Source organism: Melozone crissalis, unplaced genomic scaffold (assembly GCF_028551555.1).
Source record: "Melozone crissalis strain CALT ecotype California unplaced genomic scaffold, PUWL_Pcris_2 ptg000062l_1, whole genome shotgun sequence".
NCBI classification, from domain to species: Eukaryota; Metazoa; Chordata; class Aves; order Passeriformes; family Passerellidae; genus Melozone; species Melozone crissalis.
In genome coordinates this window covers 1,108,482-1,127,323 of record NW_026535840.1, presented here as the reverse complement: position 1 = coordinate 1,127,323, position 18,842 = coordinate 1,108,482, and the positions used below count along the sequence as shown (strand labels likewise).

General features: G+C 43.7%; 1 protein-coding gene across 1 annotated transcript in view; it reads right to left on the bottom strand.

Annotated features, from left to right (window-relative positions):
• The window catches only part of CDH23 (cadherin related 23), a 211,693-nt gene that overhangs the window by 181,830 nt on the left and 11,021 nt on the right, over nucleotides 1-18,842 (bottom strand). Inside the window, exon 3 of the mRNA XM_054288414.1 lies at nucleotides 14,399-14,476. Coding sequence (XP_054144389.1) covers nucleotides 14,399-14,476 — 78 coding nt within the window. The remainder of the gene's footprint in view (nucleotides 1-14,398; nucleotides 14,477-18,842) is intronic.

The following is an 18,842-nucleotide window of genomic DNA, read 5'->3' as shown; positions in this document are numbered from 1 at the left end:
TGAGTCCTGGTGCATCACAGCCGAGAGATGAGAGATCCCAGAGGCTGCCAATCCCCATGGGATGAGACACAGCTAAAAACCTTAAAGAAAACCCCCAAAATAAATTCATTCCACCAGTCCAACCCCAAATAAACTCATTCCACCAGTCCAACAAAAAACCCCAAATAAATTAATTCCACAAGCACTTGCATGCAGTGTTGCTTTGTGAGCCGCCATCAGCAAGAAATGCACCTTTTTTTCTTCCTTCCCATTAAAAGAGAGCCATTCTTCTTTTTTTTTAAAAAAAAAACAACACCCTTTTTTAAAGGTTGTCCTTTATTCTAGCCCTTGTCCTTGGCAGGATGCAGATACCCTGGCCTAGTAACTCCCATAAATTCCTCAAATTTGGGCTGAGATTGTATCTGTGGTTATTAAAGAGTGATAATAAACCTTATCAATCAAGAGTGAACACAAAAGGAATAAGGAAAGGATTTTCCTAGGAGTGAAAGTGCAAGAAATTCATAACCAACTTAATACCTGTACCAATAAGAGATACTCATGAAGAATCTGCTTTAGAACCAGTTTGACTCTTTCCATAAGAAAAAAAAAGAGGAGAAAAGGGAGACCCTGGGGGGCTCCATCACCCCAGGTATTTCTCATACAAAACCCCTGCTTCTCTTTCAGCTCCACCTACACATGAGACATAAATCCCAGGCTCCTCAGGTTTTGGGATGGCTGTGTGGGATGAGTTTATTTATAATATAATATAATATAATATAATATAATATAATATAATATAATATATATCTATCTATATCTATATCTATATATCTATATCTATATCTATATCTATATCTATATATCTATATCTATATTTATATCTATATCTATATCTATGTGTGTGTGTATATATGTGTATATACATATATATACACTAAAAATATAATATATATCGTATATAGTCATACAATATAATATATATTTACATTATATAATATATATACTTGTATCTATATAATTTATATATAGAAAATATATACACTATCTATAGAAATATATATACTATATTATATATATTTTATATATTTTAAACATTTATTTATATGCATTTATTGTATAATAATGTATTATATAATATATAATTATAATCTTTATATATTTTATCATATATATTTATTATATGCTATATATATTTATTGTACAATAATGTATTATAAAATAAATATTTATTATATAATAATATATTCCATAATGAATAGAATTATAAATAATAAATGTATTTATTTAGAACTATATATAATAAATATATACTTATTTAGAATTATAAATAGTGAATATATATTTATTTAGAATTATATATAATAAATATAAATATATTTCAAACTATATATAATAAATATATATTTATTCAGAATTATAAATAATAAATATATTTATTTAGAATTATATATAATAAATATAAATGTATTTAGAATAATATAGAATAAGTATACATTTATTTATTCTATAATAAATAATAGTTATAAATAATAATTATTAATCTTTATATATTCTCCTCTCCCCAGTGAGGCTGATGACAGACACAGGAGGAGCTGCTGAGGAATAACAACTCCAGACATTTAAGGGTGCAGCGAGTCCTGGAGCAGGCAGAGGGAAAACACCTTGCAGGAGCTGCTGTGGGCTGGATGGCAATTCCAGGCCCACAGAAAAAAGACAATAAATCAAATAAAGCTGCCCAAAGCAGGATGCGCTGGGCAGCTGGAGAACAACCCTGGAGGCACAGCCCACCATGGACAGGGATGAGAGCCAGGCCCATGGGCAGCTCCACACCTTGGGATGCCCCAAAAGGATGCTTTGGCATCAGCTGCTTTCCAGGAGAGGCTCTCCTCTGCCAAGCCTGTTCTCAAGGCCCCAGACACCCCAAAGAGGAGGGTGTCTGTGGGGGAAGATCCCCTGGAGGAGGCAAAAGCTCTCCTGCAGCACATCAGGATGGGCTGGCGGTGCGCGTGCTGCTCGCGGAACAGATCAATCCCGACAGGGAAGGCTCCTGGGCTTTACACTCAGGGCAACACCAGTGAATAGAACCAGTGAATCATTTATTCAGTCAATTCCAGCCATCCCTAACCACAAACTGTCTGACAGCAGCCCACAGATTTCTCTGGAGTATTCTTATTTAAGGCAATAATCCCTGTGGATAATTCTGAGGCTGCGGCTTGTTTGCAAAGCGCAGACTATAAAGATGTTTCAGAGATGTTTCACAAGTTCACTGTGCCCTTTCTCCCCTTGTCTGAGCCATCAGACCAAGTTTACAAGCCAAACAGGGATAATTCCAAATCAGGAATTTGCTTTCTCTTGGCAACATCCACGGAATGCTCTGTGGTGGTGTTCACAGGGGTCCCAGGACGAGGGAAGAGATGAGAATCTTGGCTCCATGTTTCAGAAGGCTGATTTATTCTTTTACGATATATAGTATATTAAAAGAAAAATATATATTAAAACTATACTCAAAGACTAGAAGGATTTCATCAGAAGGCTAGCAAGGAAAAGAAAGGAATGGAATGATAACAAAAGTTTGTGTCTTGGACTCTCTGTCTGAGCCAGCTGACTGTGATTGGCCACTAATTAGAAACAACCAACATGGACCAATCACAGATGCACCTGTTGCATTCCACAGCAGCAGATAATCATTGTTTTTCTTTTCCTCTGAGGCTTCTCAGCTTCTCAGGAGAAAAAATCCTAGCAAAAGTGTTTTTTCATAAAATATGTCTATGGCAATGCTCCTGCCTGTGACCTGTGTGGGACAACAACCTGCACAGCACCAAAGATATCTGCACACTAAAATTCACCCCCCACAAACATTTTCAACACCTGTCCAGCTTGTCCCAGGGTCAAAGACAAGAGAAAGACCCTCTGGAGTGAGTCACAAGACTATGGATGGTGACAAACTCACTGTTTCACTGTTTGGTGCCTCCCAGGCTGATCTGAGTGGGTAACAGGTATGGAAGGGAACAGGGATAATAAAACACACAATAAATTCTGAAATTAAAGTTTCAAGAGCAAACACTGCACTCCAACTTCCCCTTCAGGACAACAGGCATCCTTTTCTCTCCCTTGCACATCCTTCCAAGCTCTTTTTCCCTCCCCTCACTGCAGCATCCAACACCTGCTGCACAGTGCATCTCCCCTTCCCTGCCTTCCCAAAGCATTCCTGTGCTCCACACACACATTGCCACGTCCCTGCAGACACACAACACCCAGGTGACAAACACATGTTGGGCCAGGAGGAAAGGGGGAGCAGGGAGGAGGCAGATCTGCAGGCTCTGACCCCCTCCTCTCCCTCGTTATGGATGAGGGAAATTAGCTGTGACACTCATTAGCTGCAGCTCCTAATTAGTGAAAATTAATATTGGTTTTGATAGAAGTGCTGGCTGAAGCTCTCCCAGGCAAAGGCATTATTGACCTTGTTATCCTGTTCAATAGCAAGTTACAGCACAGAAGCTGCTTCTCGTGGAGCCGACAGATTGCAGCTGCCTCCCACCCTCCAGAGCCCCCTTCCCCTTCCCTACCAGCACCAAGGGACACCTCCAGCCCCTGCCAGAGCCCCCCCCAGCCCCATGGGCACCTGCACCCATGCCCACAGCATCCCAAGCCTCCCCATTCCTGCCTGCACCCCAAAATCCCAATCCCCATCTGACTGGTAGCCCCAAGTCCTCCACGTCCCAACAAACTGCGGAGCCGGCAGAGGAATTGCTGCCCACCACCTCCACTCACAGCAGAAATAAAGAGGAAGAGCTGCAATTAAATGGAGTGACCATTTGATAAGGGAAGGAGTAGGGGCAGCATTCCTTGACCTCTGGGATTCCCCACCCTTGGGAATCCCACGGCGGCAGAGCACCAGGCACCAGCAAACACAAAAGGAAAACATTTGCTACCAAAGTTATGCACAAAACCCCCAGCACAGTGCGTTACTCACACATTAATAACAATAAAGATGTCAGGCTGCCAGATAAGGAGTTAATCTCCTTCAGAGCACAATTAAGGATGCCATTATCCAAGCACCTGGGGCACTTGCGCACGGTTTCACGGAAAGCAGGGATGAGCCCTGCCTGGCAAAGGACCTGTCACCCCAAATACCCTGACCCTGCACCTTGTTCAAAAGAGGCTGTGTGCAGATCCATGACAGGAAAGCTCCTTTTAAAGAGCATTTTCCACTCTTGGGAGCAGCATCCCAGTGAAAGCTGTCCCTGTGCCAGCCTGGACAGCAGCACTGGGTGCTGGATACAAACCCAGAATTTGCTGGTCTTGGGCTGAGCTTCTACTTCTGGGGGCTGCAGGGGGGATTGCCACCACTGGATTCCAGATTCCAGCTGTTTCCAGCTGGATTCCAACAGATTCCAGCTCATTTTACAGTGGGACTGTGCCCACGCCAAGCGCAGCGATTTTGGCTTTTGAGATGAACTGACCAGCAAAATAAAAAATAAAAAAAATCACACCGCCAACTTACAACTTGGAATGCAAAATCAAGCTCCTGGTTTAAATTCCATGGAGGCCTCCCCTCTCTCCTAGGAGGCATTTTCCCACCTTTATCTGCTTGTGGAGCACTCCAGCCCCAATGAAACTCGCCCTCCTGCCACTGTTCTGTGAATTTCCAGGATGCTGCCAATGTCCATGGCTCCACCAGATCACCCTGTTGCAGTGTGATGAAACCAGCTTGGAATTTAATTTTTCTTTCCCCCCATACAGAGCCTCAATTTCTGCCTCTTTCAGGGGAAAGCAGGCGGGCAACAACTTCTGGCTGGTGCTCTCTGCAAGCCCTCACTCCTCACTCTGCACCTGAAGGGAGCACAGTTTTTCCAAGGCAAAGAGCAACTTGCAAATCCTGGGAGATGGTTCTTTTGGGGTTTTTTTTTGTTTGGTTTGTTTTTGTGTGTGTGTGTGTTTTTGGGGTTTTTTTTTTGTTTGTTTGGGGTTTTTTTGTTTTGGTTTTTCTGTTTGTTTTTTTTGGTTTTTGTGGGTTTTTTGGGGGGGGTGGGGTTTTTTGGGTTTTTTGGGGGTCTTTTTTTTGGGGGGGGGTTTGGGTTTTTTTTGTTTTTTTTGGGGGGTGGGTTTTCTTATTGTTTTTTGGGGTTTTTATTATTATTTTTTATTATTTATTATTAATAAAATAATTTTTATTATTATTATATTTTATTATGATCATGGGGTTATTTTATTACTATTAATTTTTTTTAAAATTATTTTTTTTTCCCCACCCTTCATGGCCCTAGGAAAGCTGCTGGACATATGTGAAGTCAGGATGGTGCTTTCTGTGTGTTCCCCTCACTTCTTGCCTCAGCACACACAGCAGAGCTCCTTGGCAGGGAAATGCTGCCTTTTCCAGCAGGATGTGTTTAATTTGATGCTGCTGTCGTGTGGGAAAAGGTGCATTTCCAGAGTCAGGCTTTTCTGCAGGGCTGGTGCTTATTTTACAGTCTTCTGCCACATCTTATTCCTTCCCCTCTATTTCCCAAAATCATTAGTAACAACCATTAATCTCTGCCTGGGAGGATGCTCCTCGTTTCTCTCCATACCCCAAATTGTTCATCTCCCTTGGACTTTCTGCATTTCAAAATCTTTTTCTCTCCCCCCCTCCTCTTCTTTTCAAATTAACTGCTTGAAACCAAAACAGCAGAGCGAGCAAAGCCACCACATCCCTGTTTATGAAAGGATGTTATGTTCCACGACACCAGCTCTCACCTCGAAGCTAATAATCAATTAGAAAGGAAAAATAAAGAGGTTTCTCCAGATCCAAGTACCAAATCACCCTCCTAATTGCTCACAGGCAGCAAGACAACCTCTGTGATACAATACCAGCGCCAGCACCTGACAAAGCCATGCAGATGAATGGAATAAAATTGAGTTACTAACCATTAAATGTCAAGTGGTTGAAATCTTTCCCCCTCGTGTACCCAGCAATATTAATAAATCTTTAAGAGAGGGAGCTCACAGAGCTTTTTTCACTGCCCTGACCAGCGCTGCAAACAGAGCAGATGTTTTCAGAGTTGTCCAACAAGGCTTCCTTTCCCCCCTCCTGATGGCTACAGTTAATTCAAAAACCATCAATGCACCTGTGAAAAATGCATATTTTATGACTGGCATTTGGTAAATATTAAAATGAATATTATATGTGTTCTGTTAGAAAGTTATGCTGTATTAATTTTCTTAAGTAGTGCGTTAAGTATAATTTTAGGTTGTAACATAATGTTAAAATAGAAACTGTGCTATGTAAGATACTTTTCTTAAAAAGAGAGGAATGAGCTAGCAGCCATAGGACACCTAAATCTTTAAGAGAAAAAAAATTTATTGCTTATTTATAAAAAAAAAACTAACTTCTTCCCACCTTGCTCAGCCCTGAAGATGTTGTCAGGATTCAGAGGAAGAAGCTGACACTGAAAGTTTTCTTCATTAGCCTGAAAATTCTATAAAAAGAGTTGTTGAGGGTGTCGTGGAAAAGGAACTTCAAGAGTTGAAAGGGAGCTTCAAAATTGTCTTTTTCCACCTGCTGCCACGGGCAGGGACACCTCCCACCATCCCAGGCTTCTCCAAGCCCCTCCAGCCTGGCCTTGGGCACTGCCAGGGATCCAGGGGCAGATCCAGACTGCAGAGATCTCACATGTGCCAGCATTAGAAGCAGAGGGTAAAGGAATTAGGGTTAGGGGTTTTTTCCTTCTTTTTTAAGCTCACACCACCCAAAAATATCAAGCTCCAGATCTGGCAAAACACACAAGCATGTTCACCACTGTTTGCAACCAGGGCTTTTTACCCCCTGACTTTTCACAGCTCACCTTCCTCACCAAAAACAAAATTATGAGTGTGTGCAAATGCAAGTCTTTCCCTCCAGAACAGGGCATGACCCTTGTCTAATAGAATACCTCCAAAAAGATACACACACACACATACACACACATAACTAACTAACTAACTAACTAACTAACTAACTAACTAACTAACTATATATATATATATATATATAAAAAATATATATAAATAAATATATAAAAATATATATAAAAATAAAATATATATAAATATATATTTATATATAAGATATATAAATATATAAGATATATAAATATTTAATATAAAGATATACATTATATAAATATATATATAAAATATACATATAAAACTATATAAATACATAAAATATATGAATATATAAATAAATATATTTTCATATATTCATAAAATATATGGAAATATAAATATATAAAAATATAAAAATATATATTATATAAATATATAAATATATTATATATAAATATAAAATTATATATTACATATATAAATATTATATATATATATATATATATATATGTCTCCTAGCTTGAATATATACACACTTATCCATACATACGTGCTTTTTTCCCCCTCCTGTGTTTTTTTCCCCTTTGTTAAACCTGACTCACTGCTCTTTCTCAATTTTGCCACCCATGTTAATGCCTCCAATCAGCCTGGAAGATTTTCCTGAGCTGGGGCAGTGCTGGCATCCAAGCCCAGGCATTGCAGAGTGACAAGGAGCAGGGCACAGCCAGCCCTGCACAGATAATTAATGCTGCTAAAGCCATCCCAGACATTAAAAACCACCCCAGCCCTCATTACCCGGCTGCCACATCTTTCTCCCTGTCCCTGGAAAGGGCTTGGCCCCCGTGCCAGGGCTCAAAAGGTGCTGAGATCAAACCTCTGGGTGGTTTGATGGGGAGCAAGGTTACCCTGGCATGTTAATGAGTCCATTTTGCAAATATACTTTCTTCCTTCTCCCTCTTCCCCTTCTCAAACACGAGCATTAATGTTACTGCCTATTAGCAAAGCAGATATGAAAGTTTAAGTGATTGATGAAGTGATTAATTTAATGATGCAGGGTTAAGGGTTTGGGTGGGAGTGGGGCTTTTTTTTTGCTTTTTTTTTTTTAAACCTTAAGTTCCCTGATGTTGGGAATAACTAATTTTCCAACCTTAAGTTTTCATTAAAGACGCTGTACTTTCTGCAGCTCAACAAGTAATTTCATCAATGGGCCTTCAAATGACAGATAAAGGGAGAGCTGAGATCCCCTCCTTGAGCTCTCCTCAAATATTGCTGCTCATTAGGGTCCTCAGCATGCTTAAAAATGAGGCTGCTCCTCTGGAGAACTCTCAAGAACCCTGAAAATTCGGTTTTGGGCAGCAAACAGCCATTGGGGGATAGGTAAACACTGAAGAGCTCCCGTGTCAGTGCCAACACACCTGGTGCCCAGGTTCTGTCACCAGCCACAGACCAGGGCCTGGTGGCCCTGCCCCGCTCAGATGACACAGTCATCCATCCACCCAAAGCTGGCCCCATGCATGGATGTGAAAAATGTGTATTTTCTGATTGGCTTTTCACAAATATTCAAATGAATATTATATGCATTATGTTAGAAAGTTATGCTGAATTCATTTTCTTAAGTAGTGTGTTAAATACGGTTTCAGGTTATAACATAAGGTTAAAATAGAAACTAGACTATTATATAATGTTAAAATAGAAACTGTACTAAGATACTTTTTTAAGAGAGGGCTCGCACCAGATAGCAGCCATACAACACCTAAATCTTTCAGAGAGAAAGAATTTTTTGCTCTCTTATCAAATTCTTCCTGCCTTGTTCAGCCCTGAAGATGCCATTAAGGTTTTAAAAAAAAAAAATTGACACTGACCAAACAAAATCCTTTGTTTGAACAGAATTTATACCTCATATATGAAGTATATGAATATGCAACAGGCTGTTGCTTTTAAGAGTCAATGCTCTGTTAAAGTGGGTCCTTTTTCAAGCTTATTTTGCCCAGAAAGAGGTACTCAAACTATCCATAACTCTTTGTTTTCATTGTCTTCTATTGTCCTAAATTCTAATTGTCCAAATTTTTATTACTTTAATTATATTACTATTTTTATAACCATTTTATTACTGTTAAACTTTTAAAATTCTAAAAGCAAATATTTAGAGTTTTTCACAATGGATCTCCCAGCTCTGAGACAATTTAATCAGCCCAGAAGCAGGCAGGGATCAGAGAGCCAGCATCTTTTTTTTTTGTCTTTTTTCCTCCCAGTGATGCATCTGGAGGATCCTGGGCACAGCTGTGGGATCAGGCAGGTTGAGCCCCTGCTCGGTGCCACACTGATAACCATTATCTCCAGCAGCAGCTTGAGTGGCCCAGCACCCCCAGGGAGCTGTCCTGGGTGCCAAAGCATCTCCCTGTGCAAAAGGCAGCAGCGTTGGAAGGGATGATTGCCTTGGAAAGGACAGGCACAGAGTGCAGGATGGAAGCCTGGAGATGAAAATCCTTCTGGGCCAGTGTCGCAGACATCCTTTATGGAAAACCATTTCCTTAGGATTTTTCCTCCTGAGAAGCTGACAGGCCTCAGGAACAAAATGTAAACAATGGTTATCTGCTGCTGTGGAATGCAACAGGTGCATCTGTGATTGGTCTCATGTGGTTGTTTCTAATTAATGGCCAATCACAGCCCAGCTGGCTTGGACAGAGAGCCCGAGCCACAAACCTTTGTTATCATTCTTTCCTTTTCTGTTCTTAGCCAGCCTTCTGATGGAATCCTTTCTTCAATTCTTTTAGTATAGTTTTAATATAATATATATAATAAAAAAATAAATCAGCCTGCTGAAACACGGAGTCAGATCCTCGTCTCTTCCCTCATCCTCAGACCCCTGTGAACACGGTCACAGGCCAGTCCTTGCCTAGGACAGAGAATTAAATTAAATAATCCACAAATATCAGAGGGATATGCTGCCTCAGATCCACCTGAGGAGTCACCCTGCCTGTGGAACACCACGCTCCTCTTTGGTTTCCTTGTGAAATTATTGAGAAATAATGGTGAAATAATGGTGTCCCAGCAGGCACGAGGTGTCACACACCAACCTAAACCCTTTAGTGGCCACCAAAGTGCAGCCACTCTTCAGTGGTCCTCCACTCCTCTTGGGCTGCAGGGGCACAGGGAGAGCCCATTCTCAAGCAGATCTTACAAAGAGCAAGGTTCAGCTCTGCCTATTCAAATTTAGCGCAGAAATATCCTTGACCACAGAGCTTGCCAGCTCAGCAAAAGTTGCACAGAGCAACCATGAAATTCCCTGTCAGCCATCCACCCATCCATCTCCCTGAGCACGGTGCACCCCAGGATGGAGATCACAGCCCAGGGCTCCTGGGAGAGCCAGAGGCAAGGGAAAGGGAGCAGCAGGCACAGCCCAGGTCACTGGGCATGGCACTGCTCACTGCTTTTGTCACTGCTCCTGACCCGGCACCTGCTGACTTGGGGCTTCCCTGTGCTCCCAGGGCAATTTGTGGTGCTGAGGCAGCTGCTGGAACCCTGGATGCTGAGAATTTCAGATTTTCTGTGCTCAAAGATCCCCAAGAGAACACTGCATTTGACCTGAGGCTGTAGAGAAAGCTTCCAAAATTGACAGAACTGAAATTATAGGTGTGTAGCTTGAATAGAAGCGTAGTAGAAAACGTAGAGTTTAAAGTTTTAGGGTATAGTAATATATTTAAAGCTAAGATTGAGATATTAAGGTTGGTAGCTAGTTCTTCTTCATCTTCTTCATGAGTTTGAGTAGTAGTTCTTGAGTAGTATATTGTAATTAAACAAGATCCGCATTACGAGATAGTTATTGGCTTAAGAGTTTAGTTATTGGGTTAAAATAAAAATAATTTAAGTGTCGTTTCTTAATTACATGGTTTTTCCTTAAAAAAAAAAACCTTGTAAAGATAGATAAGCAATTGTTTTGTAGCTTGTTAGCAAAATAGTGTAAACTCACAGCTTGTGAGACTGTGATGTAAATAAAAAACTAATAAATGTCTAAATCTAAATACAAAATACCGTCTCAAACACTTGCAATCCTAATAAAAACAAAGGAAAAAGGGGAAGGGAAGGGAAATATTATCTCATTTGCTTCTCCCTGTTTTGCTGCTTTGGAATGTGGCTGGAGATCATTTACCAACAGGTGCATGTTTGATTGGTTTCATGTGAAACCAATCTTTTTGTTAGGATGTGTTAGTTCTTTTTGTTAGGATTGGGATTGCAAGTGTTTACCAACAGGTGCACGTTTGATTGGTTCCGTGTGAATTGTTTTTTACTTCACGACCAATCACCATCAGCTGTGTCAGGCTCTGAGGAGTCAGCCACAAGTTTTTCATTATCACTGCTGTTAAGCCTCCTGTCTGTATCCTTTCTGTGTTCTTTAGTCTAGTTTTAGTATAGTTTTTGTATATAGTTATAGTTATAGTATATATAGTTTAGTTATAGTTATAGTATACAGTTATGGTATAGCATAATGTAATATAATGTAATGTAAATATAATATACTATAATGTAATGTAAATATAATGTAATGTAATGTAATGTAATGTAATATAATATTGTATATTAATAATTCTATATATTAATATAGTATAGTCTTCTGTATTCTTTAGCATAGTTTTAATATAGTTTTTATATATAGCTATAGTATATCCAGTTTAGTTATAGTTACAGTATATTATATTATATTATATTATATTATATTATATTATATTATGCTGTATTATATTATATTATATTATATTATATTATATTATATTATAGCATAATATAATATATAATAAAATAATAAAACAGCCTCCTGAGAACACGGAGTCAGATTCTCACCTCTCACCTCGTCCTGGGGCCCTGACAAACCCAACAGGACACTCTGTCCCCACCTGGGTGACCGTGCCCCCGACACAGCACGGCCTGAGGGCAGGGCCATGTGCATGTTATCACCTCCAGTGCAGTGGGTGAAGCATTTCCCACTCTCCTAAGACAACATTATTCCGAAATGTTCTCGCTAGGATGGAGGGAAGTGGAATTGCCCTCGTCTGAAGGGCCTCTTTTGTCACGCATTTTGCGAGGCGTCGAGGCATGAAAGCTTTCAGAGCTTGAACCTGGCTGAGTCCAGGCTAGGTGGTTATAAGGCTACTTACAGAGCTGACATGATGGATCATCTTCATTTCCCCACTCCTGTCCTGCTCACAGCAAATCCATTTGCTGGGCAATTAGACTGCAGTCATTACATTATGCTAAGAAGAGGCTCCTTTGGCAGCAGCAGCAGCAGGGACCCTGAGCAGGAGGAGCCTGGAGTGCTGCCTGCCCATTCCCAGCCACTGCAAATGCAGGGCTGGGGTGGAGCTTGAGGCTCCCCAGGACGAGGGAAGAGATGAGAATCTTGACTCCATGTTACAGAAGGCTGATTTATTATTTTATGATATATATTATATTAAAAGAAAATTATATACGAAAGAGTAGAAGAAAGGATTTCATCAGAAGGCTAGAAGAAAAAGAATAATAAAATCTCATGACTGACTCAGAGAGTCCGACACAGCTGGACTGGGATTTGTCACTAATTAAAAACAATTCACATGAGACCAATCAAAGCTGCACCTGTTGGTAAACCACAGCCAGAGCACATTCCACAGCCATAAGATAGTTATTGTTTACATTTCTTTTCTGAGGCCTCTCAGCTTCTCAGGAAGAAATCCTAGTGAAAGGATTTTCATAAAATATCACAGTGACACAGGGCCACCTATGAAGGCAGTAATGATGCATCTGACTCCATGTTCTCAAAAGGTTAATTAATTATTTTATATTACTATATTGTATTAAAGAATTCTATACTATACTAAAGAATACAGAAAGGATACAGACAGAAGGCTACAAGATAATAATGAAAACTCGTGACTCTTTCCAGAGCCCTGACACAGCTTGGCACTGATTGGCCAAAGAGTAAAAACAACTCACACTGAAATCCAACGAAACAATCACCTGTGGGTAAACAATCTCCAAACACATTCCACATGAGCACAACACAGGAGAAGCAAATGAGATAATTGTTGTTTTCATTTTTCTCTGAGACTTCTCAGCTTCCCAAGAGAAAAACCCTGGGTGGAAGGGATTTTTCCAGAGAATGTGAATGGCACACCCAGCTGCTGGCAAACCCCCATGGCAGCAGGGCCACCTTCCCAGCTCTAGGAATGTCTGGGATTAAGTAAAATGGCCCTTGGGATGATTCTGCTTGGGGCAAACAGTAGCAGTATGGAGATGGACAGTCCTTCTCCTGCACACTCTTCTCCCAGGGGGTCTCATCCAGCCAGTGCTCCCATTTTCCAAGTAAAGCACAGGGTGGCAGAGCTGCTGGCAGCTGGAATGGGCTCTCCATGTCTTGCCATGCCACCACAACCCAACCAATCCCCTTCCCTCCTCCTCATCCTCCTGCAATTCCCTCCCCAGAGCTCCCACCTCCAGCTCCCTCTGCACATGTGTGTGTGTGTGTTCCCATTACTTCTGGGTGAAATAACTGACTACAGGGTCAGTCCACCTGAAAATTGCTCTCCCCAGACCTAAATGAAACAGATGGGCATTGATGATGTTTTGGGAGAAATTAATCAGCCTGGACCGGCGGCAGCGCCAGCAGCTCCCCTGGCCCAATCTCGCCTAATGAATTCCGAGCTCTCTGTCTTAATAGCTCCTGACAAGACTAATTTACTCTTGTAAGTGATTAGAGGGGGAATGATCTCTTAATTGTTGCTTAAGATCCCTTTTGGCATGGCAGGCAGCAGGCAGGGAGCTGCTGCTTTGCAGGGAGGGGATGCTGCAGGCAGCCATGGGCGCTCAAACAGACCTTAAAAAATACAATTTTTGCTTTTTCCCCAGGAAACAGGCACCACACACAGTTCTGCTCCTCACACTCAGGATATCAGAAAGGTGTTTCCAGATGTTACCTTTGGTTTTTTTTAAGTTAATAAAGCTTAACTCAGAAAACACCTACCAACAGCAGGAAATACAGAAACAACTGTGTGTGTCAACACTTCCCAGGCTGACATTTCCCTCCGGAAACAAAATCTCAAGGTGCCAATATTCTTAAGAGTCAATTATATACATGCACACGGCACAACACAAAGTTTTAAAAAAAAAAAATTTAAAGAAATTCAACTGCCAAAGTAATTCCAAGAACGACTTGACTGGCATAATGTCTCATGGAGGAAGGAAGGCTGGAGGAAATCTCCCTATTTTCTGACAAAATAGGAGTGCAACCCTGAAGGGGATGTGGGTGCAGAGCCCTTCCCTCAGGAAGGTGCTGCTCAGGCTCCAGGTGGGAAAGGGACCTCCAGAGGCTCCATGCCAGCCTCCCAATCAATTCCTCTCCCATTAAAGTCCAGTCAGGAGCCCTGATTGAAGACCACAAGTTTAATGGACTGAGAGCCTGGGTCGATTTCTGCATTTACTAAAAACCAATCCCCAGCTAAAGAAAGCAAGGAAAGAAAAGCTCCATCTGTCCATCAAAGAAAAACATTCCTCTTCCATGCGTTTCCAAGCTGTGGTGGCAGCCTGTGCCCATCACACTTACCCACAGGTGTGTCCTCGTTGATCAGCAGGTAGGTGTCGAAGAAGTAGTTGATGAAGTAGGGCAGGCGATTGCCCTGACCTGGGAAGAGGACAGAAACAAGGAGTTATTTCCAATTTGATACCAATATTGCCGGATGGAACGTGCCTGGGCTGGTCTGGGCCTTGCTGCTTGACCAAAAGCAGAAGCTGTGGTGGTTTCACCTCAGAGACAACTTTGGCTGGCTGGGTGTATTGTGTTTCACCCCACAGACACTTTTGGCTGGCTGGGTGTGTGGTGTTGCACCCCACAGACACTTTTGGCTGGCTGGGTGTGTGGTGTTTCACCCCACAGACACTTTTGGCTGGCTGGGTGTGTGGTGTTGCACCCCACAGACACTTTTGGCTGGCTGGGTGTGTGGTGTTTCACCCCACAGACTTTTGGCTGTGCAATGTGTGGTGTTTCACCCCACAGACACTTTGGGCTGGCTGGGTGTGTGGTGTTTCACCCCACAGACACTTTGGGCCGGCTGGGTGTGTGGTGTTTCACCCCACAGACACTTTGGGCTGGCTGGGTGTTACAGCTAGGCCCATGGGGACAAAGCCAGGCCTGCAGGAGCTCTGGGGGTGCTGGGATGGAGCCTCCTCCCTTAAGAGGGGCCACTCCTCAGGTTTCCCTCTGTGGAGAAGCTTTAAGGGGATGGTGAAGGAAAGGAGTCGGTTCTGGTGGAGGGTTTGGATACAGAGCTTTATTCTGGCCCACAGGCCTCTGAATGCAGCACCAGCTCCATTCCCAGGGAGAGGGGCAGGGAAGGGGTAGGGAGCCACCAACCAGATAAGCAGGGAAGTCCCAGGGGACAAATGACACCTGGATGGCCCAATGTCCCTCAAGAGGTGTAAGGCATCTTTTGAACTTTGCCAATTACACGATGCCCTAGCTGGAATGCCAAGATTCATGGACAGCACTCAGCAAGGGGGAAAGGGAGGGGAAGGGAGAGGTGATTGGCACACCTGGGGAAGGAACTGGAATGGACAGGCTATTCCATCACACAGCAACATTTCCCAAGGCTGGGAAGGGCTTGGGAATGCTCACTGGCAGGGGGGCCACTTCCCTGCACCAGCCTTTCTGGATATTTGGTATTTTCCAAAAGGCAGAGGGGAGGAGGAAGGCCGACAGCACAGGGGCCAGGAGCATCAATTACTGCTTTAGCCCACAGTTAGTACCTTTGCTTTGCTCCCACAGCTGAGAGCCTTTCGCCTCGTCAGGCACCCCAGCACAGCCCCGTGCTCCTTCCCCGGGCTGCCTTTCCCTCTAATTGCCTCCTTTCACCTCTAATCACCGGGCTCGCTCCCTTCCACTCCCTCTCCGGGCCTGCCCCTGGCCCGCAGCCTCATTAGGGGACAGGGCCAAGTGCAGAACACGTAGGAGAGTGACAAAGGCAGGGAGAGAGGCAGCCAGGCGGGATCTGCTGCGGGGAGAGAGGCGCGGGGAGAGGAAATCGCTCGGTGATTTCCCAGGAAGGTTTGGTAGGGCGTGCTCAGCATCCCAGCACAGCAGAACACACCAAACCTCAGCAGCCCCTTGGCCTGCCCAGCTCCCAGGATGCTCCTGAGACCTCTCAAACACAGGTCCCAGGTGTGCATCCCACCAAACCAGCTCCTGGAGACACGGGGGAGCAGCCTGAGCTCCCCCAGGGCTCCCTCTGTGACAAGGCAGGGATTTTCAGCACTGCCCTCTTTCCTGAGGCACCAGCTTGGTTAAACGCACTGAGAAATGGGAGAGCACTGCAGGCAGCAAAGGCACATTTAAATCCCAGCCTCTGGAGTTAAGCACCTGGAAAGAAAAAATAGAAAGGAACCTGACAAAGTGGGCTCTTTGGGAGCTGAGGGCATCTCCAGGGGCTTGGCAGCACACTTGTCACTGCTGCCACTGGGGCCAGCAGGCTCTGGGAGGGGAAAACGAGCCTGAAACACCCCCAGCAGCCCTTGGCACACAGGACTCGCTTCTGCAAAACATTTCTGTCTCAAAACACATCCCTTAATATCACCAGCACGCTAAAAATAAGCTGCACTTTCCAATTCCAGCTGCAGCAGGTGCTGGGAGGCTTCCAGGATCTGTGTGCTCTGGGAACAGGGAGACCTGGCCCTGGGGGCTGCTGAGGGAGGGTCTGGGGGCAGGACCCTGCTTTGGGCTGTAAATCCCAGGATACAGCTGGAATTTCCCTCTCAGATTGCCAGAGGGGGCCATGGAGATCTGAGAGTGCTGGGGCTCCTCTGGGATGGGAAACTGGAGAGGAGGAGGCTCCAGGGAGAGCTGGGCTGGTGGAGGTCTCTGCTCATCTCCTGCAGGCAGGAGCAGGGGGACTCCACTGCCACCCCAGAGCTGAACCTGTCCCAAAACCTGTCCCAAAACCTCCTGCAAACACTCCAAACCCACCTAGCCTCCACTTTCCCATGGCTCCACCAGGAGCTCTGCAAACCTCTGGCAAGAGTGTCACGGACAGATTTTCTGAAAAATCCTTTCGCTAGGATCTTTTCTCCTGGGCAGCTTCAGCTTCTCCATGTTTTGCTGCTTTGGAATGTGATCTGGAGAACTGCTTACCCAGCATGTGAATTGTTTTTACTTGATGACCAATGACTGCCACCTGTGTGGAGGCTGTGAGCAGGCACAAGGTTTTATTATTCATTCCTTTCTTTGATAGCCTTCTGGTGAAATCCTATCTTCTATTCTTTAGTATAGCATTTTTAATATAATATATATCATAAAATAATAAATCAGCCTTCTGAGAACATGGAGTCAACATTCTCATCTCCTCCCTTTTTGGGGTTGCCTGCAAATTCCCCAGAAAAGCTGCTCCATCACCTGCAGTGCCCAGGATGTGTGGCAGGGTGGGAGAATCTACAAAATCAGAAAGTTTTGGGAAATCTGCAAAAGGTAGCCTCAGAGACAGCAGAACTGTGATTAGAGCTAAGCAGCAGCTATGAGATTGGTCAGCAATTATTATTTTACATAAAAAATTATGTAAAAAGTAGAAAAGTAAGGACAAATAGAACAATGGTCTGTGTATTAACGCTTGTCTATAGTAACTCTCTAAGCTACAGAAAAGTTTATCTAGCAAGATATTAGGAAGGTTGAAGCTTAATAATGGAGCTCTGTGCGTTGTGTTTTAAGGCTTACAAGCAGGTATTGTATTTGAAATAAGCAAGCATTGTTTTAGCCAAAGGTACGTGTGCTTATGATGATTGGATAGAACTACTGTCAATATAGAATATATACTATACAGATATAAATACTGTCAATGTGCTTTTGCTTTGTGTGATTGGTCAAAAAACTTATAAAGTGAGTTGTAACATAAAGTTCTTGGTCTGCTGCCGGGGATGTGAGCTGGTGGCATCTTCCCATTGTCATAACCATGTAATGAGATTTGTGATTTGTACACAGCCCCGACCAGTGATAGCAGGGCACCCATCCCTCATCCCTGTCCCAGGCCCAGCACTTGCTTATCACAGAGATGGCAGCCCAAGCCCTGGGCAGGGTTTGGGAGAGAAGAGCTGGAATTCTGCTGAGCTGCAGAGCCCCCAAATCCCTGGCTCCATGCAAAGCCTGTGCAGTTTGCCACTGCTAGGAGGGAGCTGGGCTGGCAGGCCCCACTTCCAACGTCCTGTTCCAACGGGACAGAGTGGCAGGTGACCTCTCAGGGAGGTAAAGGACTTGCTTTTTCTCTATTTGCTCCCTTTGCAGAGGAGCTGCAGCTCCAGTGAGGCTGTCCCTGATCCAAGCCGACACCGGAGGGAGATTGACTGCGCCTGTCACTCACAGCTAATGTCATCCACTGGCTGCCTCATCAGCCTGCCAATCTGGGCAAGCCATCTCCAGCCTTCAGCAGGGGAAAGGAGGGCAAAAAAAGCCGTTATTCCAAAGGGCACGCTGCTATCAAAGGGACACACTCTGGCTATTGTTTATCAGCAAGAGCCACACAGGCACCCTGTCCCCACACCAGCACCCAGGGGGGATAGGCCACTCATGTAAAAATCCCAATTTTCACGGGGCTTTGCTGCACATTTACAGCTCCTGTGCACCCTGTGATGTGCCAAAACCTGCCCCAAAAGGCACATTTTCTACACCAAAAGGCCATTGTCCCACTAGCTCCCTCCCCGTACCAGGAAAGACCCAGAGCATCAGTGGGAAAAGCTTCCTGTGGAGGCTCTTCTGGCCCAAAACCCTGCCTTTCCCCCAGCTGGAATTAGAAAAGAGGTTTTGCAGCTTGGGCAGGAGTGATTTCCCCCTCCCCAGCACATGTTTAAGCACAGTTCAAGTCATCATTTTGCTGCTGAAAGCAGGGGGAGAGCCTTGCCAGTGATATTCTGCTGCCACACAGCTAACAAGCTTCTGGTTTACATCCCTGCCTGTGATAACTCCCTGCCTCCCTCCAGTTTGCTTTAGGTTTTATTGATCATGCCAGGTCCAG